Here is a 22,040-nt window from a genome sequence, read left to right as displayed (position 1 = left end):
TCGCAAAAATTGAATTATTTAAAAAAATTTTGATATAATTTGTTTATTAGAATATAATAATTATTTAAGTTATTTTCAACACAATTTTAATTGAATTTCTTAAAAGAATTTATTTATTATCAACAAGTTGTAATGACATTATTCGTAACAATTCAATTATTTGAAAATTTAATAAAGTTCTTAGCAAGAATTTAAGTATTTTTATAAATAATAAAATTATTCTAAACAATGTAATTATATTTTAAAAAATTTTAATAATATTCTTTGCAAGAAATCAATTATTTTCTTAAATAATAAAACATATCGCAGGATTTCAAATTATTTTTTATACAACTATTTAAAAAAAAATTGTGATACAATTTATTTATTAGAATTTAATAATTATTTTCAATACATCTTTAATTGAATTTCTTGAAAGAATTTAAATTTAATTATTGTTTCAAAAAATTTCAATATTATAAATAAATAACAATTCAATTATTTATAAATTTCGATAAAGATGTGTATATGAATTGATTTTTAAGAAATATTCAATTATTCAATAAATTATTTATTTTTGTATTTAAATCATTGAATTCTAGTATAATTTTCTAATAAAAATTGATTTGAAAATTGAATTTTAATTAAAATTTTAAATAAAAATTGAATATTTAAGGCAATATAGCGTGAATTTTACTAAATAATTGAATTTTTAAAATTAACATTTTTAAAAAAGTTTGATTGAATTTATTTATATTTGAAGTTATAATAATAAATGGATTTTGAAAATTGTTGAAGAACTTTTTCGAAAATTAAAAAGGCCCAAAAATGATGAATAATGAGTTTTGACATTTTTGTTAGTTTTGGTATTGGAAATAAATCAAATTATTTTAAAAGTAGTTATAGAACCTCTTCAGCTGGGTGTTTTCATTACACACTAAAAAAAAGTTTTACTTTCAGCCTCTTTTTGAGGCTGAATTTATGATGTAAACGGAGTCAGCCCCGTTAAACAAGGACAGACTTATGTGAAATACATGGGCTGAATTTAAGGTGTAAACGGAGTCAGACTTTTTTTTTCCTGTGTACTTAATGTATCATTAACAGCATGTGATTATTAGGGTCTCAATGTTAATTTTTTCGATAACTTTTCTCTTTAAATATTTAATAAATTGAGCTGAAATTTTCTACGAATGTCTAAAATACAATAAAGAAGGGCAGTGATGTGCAAAAGTTTTAATATTTTTAAAATTAATTATTAAAAATTATCAATTACTACGGTCAATTCTAATCAATTTCTCGTCTTTACCGATTTCAAAGTGTTTCATTATAATTTATTTTTAAATTATTTAAACTTTTGCACTTCACTGCTCTTCTTTATTATATTTTAGACTTTCTTAAAAAATTTCAGTTTAATTTATTAAATATTTAAAGAGAAAAGTGGTCGAAAAAATTAACATAGAATTTCTGTCAGTCACATGCTGTTAAACTTAGAGTCTCCCTACTGAAATATACTTTAACAGGTCGTTCAAATTAATTTATTCGATAGCAAAGTAATTTTTATTTTTCTGTTGATAAAATTGTTGGTATAACAAACTTGAGGTCAGCATTGTGTTTAAAAACGAAAAAGTAACGCGTAATGTTATTTTAACGAATATTAATTCATGTTATTTTTGAGTACTTGTCTTTTAAGTAAGAACTAAGCTTAAAAATTTACCGGTATTATTTTTACTGTTAAGTTATTATTATAGTTAATATAGATTTTATAGATTTTTAACGCCTAACAAGAGATTAAATATAATTTATATTTAATCTCTTGTTAGGCGTTAATAAATTTTCCCAAATGTCTATAAGTTTAAAGAAATTCAGTTTTATTCTCTTTTCCCTTAATTTTCGTGCATGAATACAGAAATGTATGTAAGCAAACATATATGTACACAAATAAATGTACATATCGCGAAACACCAATTCCAATTAGTGCTTGCATGTCTCACGTGTTTATAGAAGTTCACCGCGAATTGCTATCGTGTTTATGTATATGTTGACAAAATCAAAGAGAGGAGGGTTGTTGTTGCTCTTGCTCAACATATCCTTTACAGATGTAATGCCTGGAATGGTGGAGAATGCCAGCCACAGTGTATATACGTATATATATATGTATATTTCACCAAGTGTGTTTGCAATGCTTTCTCTGTTTCCGTCTCTGCCATATATTCTATAACTTCGAGAGTGAGAGAGAGAGAGAGAGGGAGAGACTCCTCGGTAAACTTATGCAATGCGCCCTGAGACAACCTTTTATAGCGATTACGAACTCGTCTTATGTTGTTTCATGTGCTCGTTGGATCGCTTCTTCCCAGGAAATTACAGTCCACTACGACGACATTCCATCCTGGCACTCCTATAGAGACTTTAGATAATTACGGGTTAACGCCGACGCAATATACCTTCTCTTTCTGTTTCTATTCTCCTTTTTCTTTTTCCTTAAGCCACCCCCATGGAATCATAGCTAATTTATCTTGACTCTCTTCACTATGTTTACTATATTCACTATCTTCACTATCTTCACTATTATTATCAAAAGTGATTTTAATCTTTCTTTTTTCTGGCAAATTTTATCATTCTATTTATCATCAATTCCCGAAAATATTTCAAAAAATATTCCACAAAATATTCAATAAGATTTTCATGACAATTTGTAACTAAAAATTTGTGGAATATTCCTTAAGATTTCTAAGGGAATATTTTATCTAAACGGAATAGAATTTTGATTTTTGAGGACAAATTTTCCACAAAAACTTATAAAGTACTCTATACGTTTTTAAGGCAAATGATTTTTTTTTAGTAATTTTGGAATATTTCCTAATTTGGTATATTTTTAAGTAATATTTATTTTTTTCAATAATTTTTATCTATTGCATACAAATCAAGCTTCGTACTCGATAATTTATAGAAACTGTAAAATAGAATAATTTTTTTATAAATAAATATTTAAGTTCCTATTTAATCTTTCACAGAAATTAAAATATTTTAAGTGCTTTCAAAGTTAACATTGAAAAAAAAAATTTTTAATTTAACTATTTCCAAAAAATTGTATCCGAACAAGAAGTCCAAAGCAAATGAAATCCAAAAAAGGTGAAAAAAAATAGTTTCACTTTGGACATAATTTTTGGATTTTTTGTCCTGGTCAAAATGTCCAAAGAAATTAAAAATTCAATGAAAAAAAATTGAGATATAAAAATTTCAACGGTTGTCTTGAATAAAATCGTTCTTTTTTTTTAGTTTCTCATTTCGATGACTGTGAATTGAAAGTGGGTAAACTTAACAATTTTAAATTTCTGAAAATAATTGAATTAATCGAGTTTATTAATTGGAATTATATTGAAAAAAATAATTGAATTCTTGTAAAGAACTTTATCAAAATAGTTGAAAATAATTTTATTTCTTGGTATAATTGTTTTAAGAATTTTATAGAATAATTTAAATTTTTCTAGAAATTTGTTTATTTTTGAAAATAATTGAATTTTTGTGAAGAATTTTATTATTTATGTAAATAATTGAATTTTTGTAAAGAATTTTATTATTTATGTAAATAATTGTATTTTTGTAAAGAATTTTATTATTTATGTAAATAATTATATTATTATTGCTGTTTTATGGCAATTAAAATTTTCAGATTTCAATTAAAAAAATCTTTTTAAATATAATTATTTCTAAAAATTCACACTATTATGCTTCTATAAATATTCAATTTTTATCTAAAATTTAAAATCAATTATTTCAATTAAAATTTCACTAGAATTCAATTATTTAAATACAAAAATCAATTAAAGATGTATTGAAAATAATTATTAAATTCTAATAAAGAAATTGTATCACAATTTTTTTTAAATAGTTGTATAAAAATAAATTAAAATCTTGCGATAAGTTTTATTATTTAAGAGAATAATTGATTTCTTGCAAAGAATTTTATTAAAATTTTTAAAAGTTGGTAATTGAATTGCTCAGAAGAATTTTATTATTTATTATTATATTTATTATTCTTGTTAAGAACTTTATAAAATTTTGTTTTAAATAATTGAATTGTCACGAATAATTCCATTACAGCTTTTTGAAAATAAACAAATGCTTTCAAGAAATTCAATTAAAATTGTGTTGAAAGTAACTTAGATAACTATTGCATTCTAATAAACAAATTATATCAAAATTTTTTTAAATAATTGAATTTTTGCGAACAATTTAAAAAAAAAATTTCAGAATAATTGCCTTTTCGAGAAATTTTGCTTAAAATTGTAAGCGAATTGCTGAGAAGAATTTTATTACTTTTAAAAATAATTGAGTTCTAGCAATTAATTTTATTAAATTTTTTCAGAAAAAAAAATTTCAGAATAATTGCCTTTTCGAGAAATTTTGCTTAAAATTGTAAGCGAATTGCTGAGAAGAATTTTATTACTTTTAAAAATAATTGAGTTCTAGCAATTAATTTTATTAAATTTTTTCAAAATAATTGTATTCCTGCAAAGAATTTTATTATATTTTTTTCAATAATTGAATTCTTGCAAAGAATCTTACAAAAATCTTTTTCAATAATTAATTTCTTTCTAAAAATTTTATGAACGTTGTGTTTTAATTTTTAAATAATTGAAATCCTGAGATGAGTTTTATTATTTATGAAAATAATTAAACTCTTTCAATGAATTTTATTAAAATTTTTAAAAGTAATTGAATTGCTCAGAAGAATTTTTTATTTATAAAAATAATTGAATTCTGGCCAAGAATTTTATTGAATTTTTTTTTTTTTAATAATTGATTTCTTACTAAGAATTTTATAAAAATATTTTTAAAAATAATTGATTCTTTTCAAGAAAATTTTATGTAAATAGTGTTTTATATAATTAAATTCCCGGTGAAAATTTTATTATTCATGAAAATAATATTAAATGTTTGCAAAGAATTTAATAACTTTTTTGTTTTAATGATTGAATATTTTTCGTAAATTCTTTATTAAAATACTAGATATTGAAAATAATTGAATTTCAAAATTTTTTTTTGAAAATAATTGAATCGTTTTAAAGAATTTTATTAAAATTCGTTGAATTATTTCTAAGAATTTTTTATAAAATTTTTTATTTTCTTAAATTTATATTTTATTAAAAAGTAAACTAATAGTATTAAATCGTAAAGTAAGTTGTAAATAGTAGGTTTCAGTAGAGATGAGTACGAAGCCTGGACAATATTATATTATATTTCAATCGAAAAGCCAATGGCCTGTATAATTGGAAAATAGATAACTAAATATTAATTTCCATTGATTTTGAAACAATTTCAAATTGCCGAACCATCAAAATACAAAATTTTGATTTTACAAACAAAACACAATTGTATTTCTCGAATTTAGTGATGAAACATTTAATTATATTCAGCAGTTTAGCGATTACAACATAGACGCTATAGTTTAATAACAAATATAGTTTATAATTTATTATTAAACAAATGAGTTTGTAATTAGATATAGTGAAAGGAAATTGGTGTAATTCGGTCTATGTGATAACGATTGGACTTAGAAGGCATAGGGAATATATATAGAGGAGGAGAAATCCATGTAGGTCATGTGCTAATGGATATCATGTACAATAACAATGTACAAGAGCGACAGTTTCACTAGGAGAAAGAGGATGAAGGAGAAGAGGGGAGGGGGTGAGGAGAATAGCAAGGGGGGTTGAAACATTGTGTGGGAGGGGTTGGAAATAGGACTGATCACATAACGATAGTCACGACGCGTTAACACCACTCATCATAATTCAGGCGGTGCTGCAATCAGTCAGGTTCCCACGTCATGTGCTTGCTTGACAACCACCCCTTTGCCATATGTCTGTATGTATATATTATCTGTGGAGAAAGCATTTCTCACGTGATAATACGTTTTTTATTCCGAGAACAATATTGCTCTGTACTTTTCTTTTTTCTTTTTATTCCTCTCGTTTTTAGTCGCGAAAAAGAAAAGTCTCTCTTACTCGTTCTTGTGAAGGTGGGAAGAATTTTTTTCCCGTCTCTCTCTATTCTTTAAAAAGGGAGAAATTTTCTTTTTCTCTTTCTATTTCTTGCCTCTTTTTGTCTCTCTTTCTATTTTTTGCCTTTTTCTTTCTCTTTTTATTTTTTGCTTTTTTCTTTCTCTCTTTCTTTTTTTCCTTCTTCTTTCTCTTTTTCTATTTTTTTACCTTCTATTGTCTCTCTTTCTATTTTTTTCCTTTTTCTTTCTCGTTGGTTTTTGTCTTTTTCTTCCCCTTCTTTTTTTGCCCCTTTTCGCCTTTTTTTCTTGTAGCTATTGATAAGAAAAATGACGAGAGTCAAAAAATATAAATAAAGAAAGGGTCAAAAAAAAGGAAAAAAGAAAAAAAAAGGAGAAAAATAGAGAAAGAAAGATAAAAATTGAGAAAAAATAAAGTACCAGAAAGTGTAAAAAAGAGAGAGAAGAAAACAAAGGGAGAAAAAATAAAGAAAAAGATATAAAAAGTAAAAAAATAAATAAAGAGTCAAAAAAAAATGAAAGAAGGGTGAAAAACAAAAAAGAGAGAAAATGAAAGAAAGATAAAAAGAGACAAGAGAAAAAAAGTAGAAAAAAAGAAAGAAAAGAAAGAGACAAAAAAGAGAAAAGGAGATAAAAAAGAAAAAAGAGCCAAAAAGTAGAGGAAAAATGAAAAAGGAGGCAAAAAAAAGAGACAAAAAGTAGAAAAAGAATAAAAAGGAGACAAAAAAAGAAAAAAAGTAGAAAAAAATGGAAAGGAGGCAAAAAAGAGACGAAAAGTAGAGAAAAAGAAAGAAAGAGATAAGAGAGAAAAAAGAGAGAGAGAGAAAAGAGATGCTGTAGATAAAAGATAATATGATGTGTTGATTCTCGCTTGGAGGCAAGAATATCAACGACGCAAGTGATTCACAACTACACTTTTCTGATCCATTATAAAAATGTCTTGATACACATTTCCCATGTAGCTACACGTTGTATATATATGTACATTACATAACCAGGGAAATAAAATATTCTTCATACGCTTTTACATACATATATACGTGAAGAGAAATAAATGCATTTTGTCATAATAAAAAAAACAAAAGGAAAATTGTTTTCCTTCTGTAACACACGTCTGGAAAAATGTTTCCTTTAATTATACAAAAGTTTTTACTTTATATACTTTTCTTTGGCATTTTACTGTGACAAAAGTAATTCCTATATTCTTTCTACACACAATGTCATTATTTACATAAAAAAAAAATTAAATCTCAAATAATTACGGTAACAGTATTTTTTTTTTATTTCTTTAAATTAATTCTGAACTTGTAATTCGCAGGATAGATTTTTTTTATTTTTACACCTAGAAAAAAGGTATATTTGACTCGGAGGCAAGTAAACTTTTTATTTCTTTCAAATAAATTTTAAATAAATATTTTTGGGTGAATTAAAAATTTATTTGATGTGAGTAAATTTATAAGTCTTTTCGGTCATATTTAATTTTTTATTTATTCAAAAAAATTTGTTTGTAACTTAAGAATTTGTTTTGTTTTTAAAAACAAATTTTTTAAAATAAATAAAACAATTAAATGTGACCGAAAAAGTTTAGAAACTCACATTAAATAATGAACTGTCACTAAATTCATAAAAGATGAAAATTTATTTGATTCAAAAAATTATTATTTGTGTTAAATAAAATTTTATTTGGTTCAAATCAATTATTTTGGGTCAAATAATTATTTGGAGCAACTAAACAGTTATTTGGTTTAAATTAATTTTTTTGGGACAAATAATTATTTGTATCAACTAAACAGTTATTTGGTTCAAATTAATTTTTTTGGGTGACAAAATATTAATATTTTATATTTTATTTGTGACAAATAAAATATTTATTTAAAATAAATAATTCATTGCGCTCTGAGACAAATATTCTATTTAACTCAATATTAAATTACACTGGAAAAAATTTATTTGATTCAAATAACCTATAACTTATCTATTGTCAAATAAATATTATACTTGAATGAAATAATTTTCATTTGAAATCAATTAAATTGTATTTGCTTAAAATACAAAAATTTTTGCCTCTCCTGGTTCAAATAAAATGTATTGGAATCGAAATTTAAAATTTCAATAAAAATTATTTGATTCAATTAAATATTTATTTTTATACGTTATTTGAATCGAATTTTTTTCAGTGTATATTTATTGTAAATAAAATTTTTCTCCTCGTGTATAATTAAAATGATTAAGATCAGAAAATTTGGAATTTAGAATTCTTTTGATAATCACCGGGTTTCACATAAAGATGATACATATTTTGAATTTTTGTGAAAAGAGGGTTCGAAACGGTGTGGATTAAAATTGGTGATGTATCCGATTACGGTTATTTGCAAAGTAATTGGAGAAGATGATTTTGTTTCCGTCGCACGTGAGACGAGGAATATATAATTGAGAAGGGTAGAGAATATTAACATTCATTGAATATTGAAACCTTTGGATCACGTGCCTTTTTGGGGAAACAATATCTACAACTATTGATTGTTCTCTCTATTACCGATATTATTACATTCAAAATTGGAAATTGTAATTAATTAATTAAATTAATTTCTTTTGTATTTTCTCTTTTGTCTATTTATTTTATTTAATAATATTTTTTTCTTATTCATTTAATTTATTTATTATTATTTTATTAGGTACTTTTATATCAAATTTTATTTACTCAATGCCTGTATATGAATAAATAAATATTTTTTTAAAAACACAAGAAAAATTATAAATATAATTATTTATATTACTTTAATTTCTCTTGGAAATAAATAAGTAAATAATTAATCGTATAATTGTTGGGCCAATGAGAGTTTCAAATTTTTAATATTAATTTTAAGAGTGGGGTCAATTTGGAGTTAAAAAATACATCTGAATTGAGTAATTAAGATATAACGAATCAAATAATTTTAATAACGAGTCAATTTTCTAAAAAATTAATATTCGCTTAATTTTCCACACTTTTAATCATTACTATATTTATATATTTTTTAAGTGATCGACAAAAAAATAAAAGAAAGAATAGAAAAAAAAAATAAAAGTGGAAAATGATTAAAGAGGAGAAAGACTTTTATTGCCGAATGGACGAGTATCGAGGCACACAATGCGAATAAATGATTGAAGAGAAGAGTAATGAAACCTCTCGGAATATCGCCGATACGCGTCGCGATTCAAATGAATCAAATGACTCCCTCTCATCTCCCCCCCCCCCTTCGCAATATATAAATCACAAAAGAATACTTTTTTTTTTTGCCTCCCAACCTGCGATCGCTAAAAATTCCATTTCGTCTATAATACATACGTCAAGGAAAAGCATAGGTATTGATCTGTCGTGGCAGGTGGAATTTGAAAGAACCCCCTTCTCTCACCCCTTATTTAAAAAAAAAAAAAAAAAAAAAAAAAAAAAAAAAAAATTTGAACGATTTTATACCCCAACGGGTAATAATAGGTATATTCATTGTGTCAAGATGACAGTACCACCTGGTGGTCAACGAATGAAAAATTGTACCTCCTGTAGTGGCAATTATTTTTTGTCCGTATATTTATATAAAAGCATTCGTTGCTTCACAAGTATAATAAAATAAATATATATATTTATATATATATATATAAATTTTTTTTATTGTATTCTTGTGAAGCACAAGCAACGAATGCTTTTTGAAATTTTCTTGACAAGTCTTTGGTAAACAGTTCCCACTTCCGGAAGTCGTTGACTGTGGCACGGTGTCGCTTCCGGAAAGCTTTTATATAGCTGCAAGACAAAATTTTTGAGCGGATACTAAAGAAGAATCAGAGAAAGAAAGTGGAAAATAATAGGGCGAAATGAAAGAATGGTAACCGCAAGGAGAATGCGGTTTTTTTTCACTAACGTAAAATGTGTCATAAACGACAAGTGGATGACGAGACAAGTATTGAATTTGTCATTTTTCCCCCCTATTTTTCCTATTATTGAAAATTTCTTTTTTTTATACAATTATATTATAATTATTACTGCAAAATAATAATAGTTAATAGTTATAATTTAAAATCTTCTAAAATTATTTTAATTTGTCAATATATATTTAATTAATTATTAAAAATAATGGATTTATAGAAGAATTTTAGTAACACTGAAAAAAATTGAATTTTAAAGAAATTACAAATGATTGTAGAAATTCAATTATTTTGAAAAGTAATAAAATTCTTATCATAAAATTCAATTATGTTCAAAAATTAACAAAAAATCTCTCGACAAAATCCTAATTATTATCTTTATAAATAAAAAAATTCTTCAAAATTCAATTATTTTCAAAAATTTTAATACAATTCTTGTCAAAATTTAATATTATTATAGGATACTTTTTTTCAGACTTGTAACACTAAAAGATACCTACTATATTTAAGAATTTGCACGACTTTAAAATTTAAATTTGCTAATAGTTGTAATAAAAAGATTATTCTCAAAAATTTTAATAAAATTCTTTCAAACGATTTAATTTTTAATTATTTTTAAAAATTTTCGAAATTCCATTATTTTTAATATTTAGTATTTTAATAAACAATTAACCAAAAATATTCAATCATTAAAAAAAATTTGTTATTAAATTCTTTGCAAACATTCAATTATTTTCATAAAAAATAAAATTTTCAAGGGAATATAATATTATTTAAAATATTATTTTCATAAAATTTCTTGAAAAGAATCAATTATTTAAAAATATTTTTATAAAATTTTTCGCAAGAATTCAATCATTTAAAAAAAATTTAATAGAGTTTTTGGCGAGAATTCAATAATTTTCATTAAAAAAAAAAAAAATCCTTCTCAGCAATTCAATTAATTTTAAATACAATTCGTTGAAAGAATTTAATTATTTTCAGAAATAATAAAACTCATCGCAGAATTTTAATTATTTTTAATACAATTTTAATCAAATTCATTAAAAATAAATGTAACTAAAAAAATTTTATTAGAATTCGTCAAAAGAATTAAATTATTTAAAAATTTGTTAATAAAATTCTTTATAAGAAATAAATTTTAAGAAGCATTCAATTATTCAAGAAATAATTTTAAAATTATTAAATTATTAAAATTATTATTTAATTATTTATTTAATAATTAAAATTATTAAAATTATTCAAATTTTATTAAAATTCCTCTTTTTTCAAAAGAATTCAATTATTTAAAAATTTGTTAATAAAATTCTTTAAAAGAAATAAATTTTAAGAAACATTTAATTATTAAAGAAATAATTTACATTTGTATTTAAATAATTGAATTCTCGTAGAATTTTCTAATAAAAATTGATTTGAAAATGAATTTTCGGTAAAATTTTAGATAATAATTGAATATGAAAATAATTTGTAATAATTATAATTATAATAATTATATATTATAATAATAATAATTATATTTATAATTTTTTTTCTAATATTTTTTATAAATAAATAAAAATAAAATTTTATTGCTCAATAATTTTATTAAATTGGTAATTTTATTATTTTGTACAAATAAAAATAAAAATATACAAAATTATAAAAAATATACCACAGTTTTCACTACATTAGAGAAATTTTTAGAATTTTTAGGGACTTCAATTAAGACTTTTGGTATTTTAGAGAAACTTATCGCTGTTTTAGATAAAGCTTTTTTTTCTTTATATTAGAAAGAATATTAATAATGTTATAGTTATTTTTAGTGTAAAAAAATAAATAACTTTTCATTGACAGAAATTGAGAAAAAATATAATTTTTTGCTTTAATTAATAAAATTAAATTTAGTTAATGGTCTTTTAATTTTTTTTATTAATTGTTTGAAAACTACAATTAATAATATTATTTCAAAAAGCTGTCATTTACCATTTTGTCAATAATTTGTCAATAATTTCGTATACAATAATTACTACACTAATTGAGGCTATTACGAATTGTAGTCACTAATCTTTGTATATATATACAGTTGAGAATAATCACTTTGTTTCTAATTATATCAACAAGGGAGTAAAAGTTTTATTTCCCCTCTTAAAGTTTCGTTCTCATTTTATATATCTATATAACAATTTATTGATTTTGGCACAGGATCTTTGCCCCCTCGGCCACGACACATACATTTTTAAATACTTTCCTTGAAATTGTTAAGCTCAATTCAATATTCCACGAGTTTGTAATTGGAATTAGCAATGGGAGGAAAAAAAGAGAGAAATGGAGAGAGAGAGAGAGAGAAAAAAATAAGAAAAGAAGAAGAGAGAGAAAGAGAAAAATAGAGTCATTAATGAGGTCTGAAGAAAGGTGGTCGCATTATATTGTAAAGCATCATTATCGATTTAAATGTCATGCCTATTAGAGAGTAATCAATGGATCTATTTATGCAAAACTTGTCGTTATCTAGTTTATAACAAATAAAGCAGGTCAGGTGTTAAATGCAAACAAGTAATTTATAAACGTATCGATATATTTTGAATTATTATATTGTGTATTTTAAAAATAAAATTATTAAATTAATTTTTAAAATTAAACAAATCTCAAATTATATTATTAAATTTTGTGAAATAAGCTAGTATGCAGTTTTAATAAATTTATTCTTTTTTTTATTAAAATATATAACTTTTAATTATATGCAGTTTAAATTTATTTAGAATTTAGTCTAAATTTTATAATTTAATTTTTAAAATAAGCTTATTTTGCAGTTTAACGGTATTCAGTTTAATTAAATTTTTTAATTAATATTTGTAATTTTAAATTATATTTAAAATTTACAAAAGAAAAACGTAAAAAAAAAGGAAAATTTATATAGAATTTAGTATAAATTTTATAATTTAATTTTTAAAATAAGCTTATTTTGCAGTTTAACGGTATTCAGTTTAATTAAATTTTTTAATTAATATTTGTAATATTAAATTATATTTAAATGTATTTAATTTTTAATATGAAAATAGTTTAATTTTTAAACGTGTGCAATTTGTCAGTCTGCAATTCAAAATTTGTATAGTTTTTAAATTAAATTTAATAATTTTATTTTCAAACTGAATCATTTTGAGTTTAAAGTCAACTCCAAGAGTTGTTAAAGATTAAATTTAGGAGTGAAACAAAAAGAGTTAATTGTATTTATATTTGTCATTAATATTCAATTACAAGATTAAAATAAAATTTTTTAATTCCTTTTTTTTCAGGTTCCTTGGGTACGTCGGTGTTTGATACAGACGTTTATCTCGTGGGCGCCAGCGGTGGGGTTTATGCACTCCTTGCAGCACATCTTGCCAATGTTCTCCTTAACTATAACAACATGGAGTTTGGCATAGTTCGCCTCATCGGCATCTTCATTATCGGTAAGTAAACACAGCCTCCAGCGTTGTTTGTATGTACCATAGATACTTCACATCCTTTCCTCCCCCCCCCCCCTCCTCACCATATATACTCATAATAACTACTTTAGTCTTATATGTGCATTATGCACTTATGACATTGTAATATCGGCGAAAATACACACCACACGCTTAATAAAATATATTTACATTAATTACACCTAGAACCAAAAAAGCCAACCTAAAATAGCAAAAAGAAAAAAAAACAATTTACTTTCGAAAAAATAGTGCCGAAAACATTGTCTATCCAAAGCCATTGTTTCTTTCTATTGCAAAATTTTATTGAAGCTTTTCTTTGTATTTTTTTTAAGTAACAATAAATAGAATTATAATTAAAAATAGTAAAAATAAAATTATTTCAGAGAATTATTTTTAATTTTGTAATATTAAAACGGAGCTTTTATTAAATTTTCAATTAATACAGGGACAAATAAAATAATAATAATAATAATCGTAATAATAACAAAAATAATAATAACAGACCTCGGATATTAAAACATTTTCGACTATTTTCAAAAAATGCGACTTTTTTCGACTTTTCTTCCGAATATAGCAATAATTTTTAGTATAAAATGCAAATTATTTTCGAAATTTACAATTGAAAAAAAATTTCAATAAATATTGAAATTTTGTAAAATTTAATTAAAAATAATTGGTTTTTTTTAAAGTGTTTTTTAAAAATTTTTGAAAATCAACATTTGAAGAATTTTAATTGCAAATTTTGAAAATAATTAAAATTAAATTCCTTGGAAGAATTTAATTTTTAAAACAATTTTTAATATATTTCGAATAAATTCAATTATTTTCTAAAATCTTAATAAATTCTTCGAAACAATTCAATTATTTTTATAAATGCGGTAAAATTCTTCGCAAGAATTCAATTATTTTTATAAATAGTAAAATTCTTTGCAGGAATTCAATTATTTTCAAAACATCTTTAATTGAATTTCTCGGAAGAATTCAAATATTTTCGTAAAATTCAATTATTTCCTAAAATTTTTAATAATTTCTTCGAAACAATTTAACTATTTTTATAATTGACAAAATAAATTTTTAAAATTTACAATAAAACAGAGATTCAATAATTGAAATTTTGTAAAATTTAATTTGAAAATAATTGATTTTTTTCAAAGTGTTTGTTAAAAATTTTTGAAAATAAACTTTAAAAGAATTTTAATTGCTAATTTTGAAAATAATTGACTTCTCAAAAATTTTTATTGAAAAATCTTCAAGTGTAAATTTAAAAATAGTAATTAATGAAAATTAGCTACAAAAAAATTATATAAAAATATTTTTGATAAAAATAATTCTTAGAATTTTTGCATTCTATTTTTTTAAAATTCAATTATTTTCAATATTTTTTAATACAAATTTCCAAAAATTCAAATACATTGAAAAAATAATAACATTAAAATTTTTTACAATTATTTTTAACATTTTAACAACGTATGACTTTTTTAGATTTATTAAAATTTTGGAGAAATCGCGTTTATATTAATAATTAAAATTCTTTAAAAATCCAATTATTTTTTCAATAGAATTTGCCAAATTTCGATTGTTTGGAAATTTTTCAATTCTATATAATTCAGAAACTATTATCTTTCATAAATTATTTTTAAAATATTTTTGAAAAATTAATTTTAAGAATTTCTTTATTATCATTTTTTAAAATTCATTAATATCTTAAAAAACATGGGACAGTTAGAATCATTATAAAGAACTGAATTTGATTAAAAATTGTAGAAAATAATTGAATTTTAAAAGAATTAAAGTTGTAATTATTAGAAATTATTAAATTTCAGAAGGTTTTAAATAGAAATCTTTTAAATTTTATTCCCGTATAAAAATAGACAAGAAGTATTTAAAATTTATTTAACGAAATTATTCAAGTTTTAAATAATTAAATTTAGAAATCAGTGAAAGATCAGAAGAATAAAAAATTAAATTTTTGTGATGGCGCTGAATTAAATAAACGACTTTTTCGACTTTTTTCTATTTTAAATCGACTAAAGAGACTTTTTTTGCACCTTAAAATCGATCCGAGGCCTGTAATAATTAACTTCTTCCTTTAAAATATAAAAAATAATAATAATAATAATACTTAACATAAATGCAAATAATATAAATAATTGCTGAAAAATAATTTTTAATTTTGAAATTTTACAACGACGTCTAAACAAAGAAAAAAATTACTCAATCGTAATCAATTTGAAATATTCTTTAAATTCCGACGTTTATTCTCCTTTAAACCTAATGCAATAATGTTTCGCGAAAATAAACGAATGCATTTTCATTAACATTGAAGTATTTTCCTTTCGAGCCTTCGCGCAATTCCATTAAAATTCTGTTAAAACGCATATATGAAGGTAATTTGTGCTATTCAACATCAGGAAATCAATAATAATTATTTATATATACGTAATATAGTTTCATAAAAGGAATATTTAAACACTTTGTTGAAGCAAAAATCTACATAAATAAATAAAAAAAAAAAAAAAAAATAGAATTTTGTTGCACGAAATTGAAATTGTTTGTTGATTATAGTAATGAAAGAAGAAGAAGATGAGAAAAAAATGTTTTTGTAAAAATATTCATTCGCTTTTGTCGATATACTTTAGTAATATAAATAGAGTTATGTGTATTAATTTTCCTTTCCTTGAATTTGCATTCTAATCAAGAATTTTTTTTTAACACTCATTCCTTTCTCTATCCTTTATTTTTTCTTTTTCGCCAAGGCAAAAGGCAAGAATCCATCATAAACTTTCATTCTGGGCATATTGCTTTGTGAAGTGTTTCATTGCCGGTTCCCTCGACTCAATAAAGTAATAAACTTTTTATTAACAATGTAAATTACGTACAATTTTTTTAGAGAGAGAAAATGGGAAAAATATACTTCTTGTTTTTTTAATTTATCGTCATTATATGCTTATTTGAGATAATACAGTATACACTCTAATCTAATTATTAGTGTAAAAGGAATCATTAAAAACTTTTTTTTTTATTTTTATACATTCAATTTTAATTTTAATTTACTTTTTATTTTGTTTGCTTATATTTTCTATAATCATTTTTAAGTTTGAAAATTCTTCACAAAAATGATTTTTATTTTTAATTTTGGAAGTTTCGGTATTTTTTTCGGTAAATAAATAAACATTATTTTTGGTAAAAATAAATTTTTTTTTGTAAAAATAAAGCTTTTTTGGTAAAAATAAAGCTTTTTTGGTAAATAAATAAATTAACAAATTTTAAACAATAGACATGTAAGTGATGAAAGGGGAAACCGTATAGGGCTTAACTTTTTAGGGAATATAACGAGTTACAAGTTGATAAAGTGCATCACAGTGTTTTATTAATGCTTGAAGCATCTCCAGAAAAACGGAAAATTTATGCAAAAAGTTTGAAATTCTAAAGCTATTGGAAATCAAGGCATGTTTAGTAATAAATCAATTTACAGGATTATAAAGTTCATCCATATTTAACGTTATTAGTGTTTTGAATATATTTATCGCGTTCGGTGTAAAATACTTTTCGCGATAATTAATTTCATGAAGTTTGAGATTTTTTTTTTAATTGTTAAACTTAAAATTCAATGAAAAAATACGTGAAATTAAAAATTAAACGATTTTAATTATTTAATTTAATTAGTATATTATTAGATATTAATTATTATTATTATTATTATTATTATAATTAATAAATAAAGTAAAGTAAAATAAAATAAAATTGAATATTATTTTTATTATAATAATTATTATCGTCATTATTTTGTACGACTAAAACTTACTTTCACTACTGTCATAAATTTTCAATGAATTTTAATCACTTTGTCTGACTAAAATGTACTTTTTCTACTTATGTCCGTTTTTGTAGATTTTTGTCACTTTGTCGGATTAAAATTTACCGAAACTACTGATAAATTTTTTTTTAGAATTTTTACTAGTTTGTCTGACTAAAACTTGTATTTACTACTGATTTCTGTTTTACTCGAAATTTAATAATTATGTCTAACTAAAACATACTTTTACTACTGATTTCAGTTTTTTTTAATGTGTATAACTTTAGCTGACAAAAATGTACTTAATCTACTGATAACACATTTTGTAGAATTTTTACTAGTTTGTCTGACTAAAACTTGACTTTTCTACTGATTTACGTTTTACTCGAAATTTAATCATTATGTCTGACTAAAACTTATTGTTACTACTGGTATGAATTTTTCCCTAATTTCAGTAGGTTATGTCTGACTAAAGTGTACTTTTTCTACTAATACAATGATTTTCCATTTTTCCTGGAATTTAATCACTTTCGTCTGACTAAAATTTACTTTTTCTACTTAGAAATAAAATTCTACAGAATCTCTCTATTGACTTGTCTGGCGAAAATCTATTTTTACTACTAATACAATAAATCACTGAAAAGTTGAATTATGTTTGTAAAAACTAAGAAATCAATACTACTATTATTATTAGAATTCTTATTATAGAATTATTTTTTTTTATTAAATTAAAAAATTATTTAAAATAATATCAATCAAATGGTTGGAATAGTTTAATTACTACTTTGAATTATACTTTTATTTTTATTAACCTTTTTTTTTCTTATTCGTCGAAATAATTTCCCTGGTTTATTTTAACTGCAACAATTATTTAAAAAAAGCAGATTCTATTTTTGAGTAGTAGACTTTCGTTTTAGTTAAACCTGTTGTTGGGGTGAGTCAACTCTTTCAAATATTTACTCGTCAATTAGCGTTAATATTGCAAAGACTTGTCAATGCGAATGAATTTTTCAATTTCCGCTTTTCACAACAAACTTCCATTCTGTTTATATTGCTTCAATGTAAATTTTTTACACATACGTATACATTTTTTTCTGTATATATTTATATTTTCCTTTTTGATGCTCTAAAAAGTACATAGAAGTACATTTCTTTATTTATAAATAATTAATTTTTGCTCACTTTACTTTCTCCGCGGTTATAGTGGTTGTTTAAATTTTTATTTAAAACAATTATTTTTTATAAAACAAAAATAAATATATAATATATAATTTATATATAGAATTCTATGTAAAATTTTATATAGAAACAATTTATTTTGTACTCTCTACAATGAATTTATTTCTCTGAATTCTGAAATCAGTAGTAAAGACAAGTTTTAGTTAGACAAGGCAGTAAAAATTGGACGAAATTTTTTATCACTAGTTTGAGTAAATTTAAATTGTAAAAGTATTATAAAAATTTGGAAAAATTGAAATCAGTAGTAAAAGTAGGGTTTGATCAGACATAGTATTCAAACATTCAAACATATTTAAACATAAAAACAGTTTTTGTCATTTTTGTTAGAATTAAAAAAAAAATGGGATTTATAGTATCAGTAGAAAAAGTACATTTTAGTCAGACGTAGCTTACCGAAATTCTGGAAAAATTCATATCAGTAGTAACAGTAAGTTTCAGTCAGACAGAATATGATTAAATTTCGAGAAAAACAAATCAGTAGTAAAGTCAAGTTAGAGTCAGACAAGCTAGTGGAAAGTATATATGAAATTTGTTATCAGTAGTTTCGTTAAATTTTAATTCGCCAAAGTGATAAAAATCATAAACTGAAATCAGTAGTAAAAGTATGTTTTAGTCAGACAATAATTATATCATAATTCCTTGTAATTTTTGTTAGAAAGTTAAAATGAATTTAAAGAAATCCGATTTATTGTATCAGTTTCAGTGGAAAAAGTATTTTTTCGTCAGACCTTTTAGAGTAACAAAAAAAGAATATATTTTTTTCTTTAAATAAGAAGAAAGAAAACGAGGAAAATTGGAGAAAGCGTGTGTCATTTGTCAAATTATATAGAATAAAACGTGGAGTAGGAGGACAAAAGGGGAAGGGGGGAGCCCCTTAACTTTTCGCGAGATGTGAGAGAGCGACATCAACCCTTATATAGAGGATGAGTTGTGCCGAAAGTTTTTAATTAAAAGATAGGCTGCTCATGTGATTTGCTGACTAGGCGTCTATATGAGAAACGAGGCGAAACATAGGGAAGAAAGGAACGAGAAAAAAAAGGCTTTAGATGTCAAAAGATATAATACTGGTGTACATACGTATATATATATATATAGTTATATATCCTGTTCGGATTTGAAACCTTTTCTCCTGTACGTTGGGCGACCAGGGCATAAATTGCGAAATGCGTCAACCTACGATGTCCGGTTTGTAATGGAAAAAGATACTATCATCACGGTGGTTGATGAAGGTTGAAACGGACGAGATTTTCAAAAGTATTTTGTCGGAAAAATATAGATGAAGTTTGAGAGTCGAAATTTTTTTTTTCTCTTCATGATAAGAAAAGGTATAATAATAATAATAATAGTAATAAAAAGAAGGAGAGGGAAAAAGGCGAAGAAAATGAAAACGTACAAAAAAGAGAAAGGAGAAAAAAAAATAAAAAAGGAAAAAATAAAAATAGAAGGAGAAAATAAAAAATTTGAAATAGAAAAAGGAGGAAATCATAAAAAAAGGAAAAGAAACTAAAAAAGAAAAATAAAAGGAAGAAGAATTAAAAAGGAAAAAAATAAAAAAAAACAGGAAAAAAAGGAGAACAAATAATAAAGGGTCAAAATAAAAAAAGAGGAAAGAATAAAAAAGAGAAAAATAAAAAAGGAGGAAAAAAAATAAAGAAGGAGAAAAAAGAAAAAAAATAATAAAGGAACAAGAAAATAGAAAAGAATAAAAAGGGGTAAAACAATAAAAAAGAAGAAAGTAAAAACAAAAAACGTAAAAATAAAAAAAGGAAACAATAAAAAAAGTAGTAAAAATTAAAAAAGAAGAAAAATTAAAAAAAAATAGTAAAAATTAAGAGAGGAAAAATGAAAAAAGGAGGAAAGAACAGAAAAAGAAAAAAAACGATAAAAAGGAGTAAAAAATAAATAAAAAAGAGTTTTCTCTTTTTTATTTATTTTTTACTCCTTTTTATCGTTTTTTATTTTCAAAAGAAACAAAAAAATAAGTTTTTCTCAAAAATAATATAAATCGTTTTGAAAAAAAAAATGAGAATGTAAAAATTATGAATTTATTATCACCGGGAATTCGTATATATGTATGATATAGATATATTAAGGGAATGAATAATCTTTTTTAATTTTGAAAATCTATATTGATTCTTTGTGGGACGTAATTTATATGTTTAGGTAGGTGAGGTGGTAGTAAATTTATTCCAGAGGATTGAAGATTTATTAGGCTCGCCTACGTGACTTATTTGCATTCGGTTTAATTAAATTTGATTCAGCTAAATAAATTAGCTCAATGAAAGAAGTGTTTCTCTCGGTAGTTTTAATTAAATTAAGGGCGGTCCTAAAGTTATTTCTCATCCAAATATTTAATGACTTTCAAAGCTCCAATGTTTTATGCGCTTTTGGTGTGTATATATGCTGTGCATTATACAATTTCGTCTATATATTAAACGAGTGGCAGAAAATTTATTTAACAATTTTAATTTTTTAATGTAACATTTTATTGTTTACTCACGGGAATTTGATTTGATTTTTTTTTTTTAAATAATAAAAGTTTTTCGTAACAGAAATAAATTGAAATTATTAATTTATTTTAATTAATGTTAATAACAATTAATATTTATATTATTAATTTATATAATTAATTTACATGATTAATTTATTAAATAAATTGTTAATTAGTTTAAATATTACAGACAGTTTTAAGAAATTTTGCAGTCGACGTGAAAAATTGTTTTCTGTTAATTTTCAAGAAAAATTTTTTATAATTTCCTTCAATTTTAATACAAATTTTTGAATTAAACTTATTTTTACAAATATTTTGTTTTTTTTTTTACTAAAAATTAACTTATTTGATTAAGTTTTCATAAATTTTTCAGTCAAAGTAAAAAACTGTTTGCATTAATTATTTTTTTATTGAACTTATAAATAAATAAATTTATTAATTAATTAGTTAAATAATTAAAAAATAAGTTTATTAACAAATTATCAGTTAAATTAATTTTCGATTCATGTTAAACTAAAATTTCTAGTAACTAGTCTAAATTATTCAAATTTGAATGTTTTGAGTAAGAAATTAACATATACTTTTGACTAATTTTTAATAATTTTTTACTACAATTTCAGAAAAAAAATTATAAACTACGAAATGAAAATAATAAAATTTTTGCTAAAAGTTAGTGGTAATGTTTAGTAATTAAATTTTAGTTACTAAATTAGAAAATTTTACTAATTCCAATTTAAAGAATAGAAAAATTGTTAGTGAATTTTCATGTAGAAGTTTGGTCTGACTAAAATATACTTTTACTACTGATTTCAGTTTTTTCTTATTTTAATCACTTTTTGTCTGACTAAAATTTACTTTTACTACTTATATAGAAATTTTTACAGATTTTTTGTCTTGTCTGACTAAAATATACTTTTACTACTAAGTTTAGTTTTTTTGCATTTTAATCACTGCTTGGCTGACTAAAATTGACTTTTACTACTTATCTATAAATTTTTACAGATTTTTTTTGTCTGGTCTGACAAGACTGATACTAATTTCAATTTAAAGAAAAAATTTAAAGAGAATCGGCTACTTAATGTCATTTAAATAAAATCTTTCGTAAAAAATTTTTAATATACAATTAATAAAATAAAGTTTTTAATTAAATTTATTTTTAAATAAAATTTA

General features: G+C 22.6%; 1 protein-coding gene across 2 annotated transcripts in view; it reads left to right on the top strand.

Moving 5' to 3' along the window:
• LOC122510302 (protein rhomboid-like) overlaps positions 1–22,040 on the top strand; it is a 193,524-nt gene that overhangs the window by 133,267 nt on the left and 38,217 nt on the right. For both annotated transcript variants that reach the window (XR_006302430.1, XM_043624841.1), the window contains exon 5: positions 13,174–13,329. Coding sequence is in view for 1 of the 2 variants with exons in the window: in XM_043624841.1 (XP_043480776.1) it covers positions 13,174–13,329 (156 nt within the window). In the remaining variant the exon portion in view is untranslated. The remainder of the gene's footprint in view (positions 1–13,173; positions 13,330–22,040) is intronic.

The sequence above is a fragment of the Leptopilina heterotoma genome, unplaced genomic scaffold, assembly GCF_015476425.1.
Source record: "Leptopilina heterotoma isolate Lh14 unplaced genomic scaffold, ASM1547642v1 Lhet_120, whole genome shotgun sequence".
Taxonomy (NCBI): Eukaryota; Metazoa; Arthropoda; class Insecta; order Hymenoptera; family Figitidae; genus Leptopilina; species Leptopilina heterotoma.
This window is presented reverse-complemented; position numbering and strand designations above follow the sequence as displayed.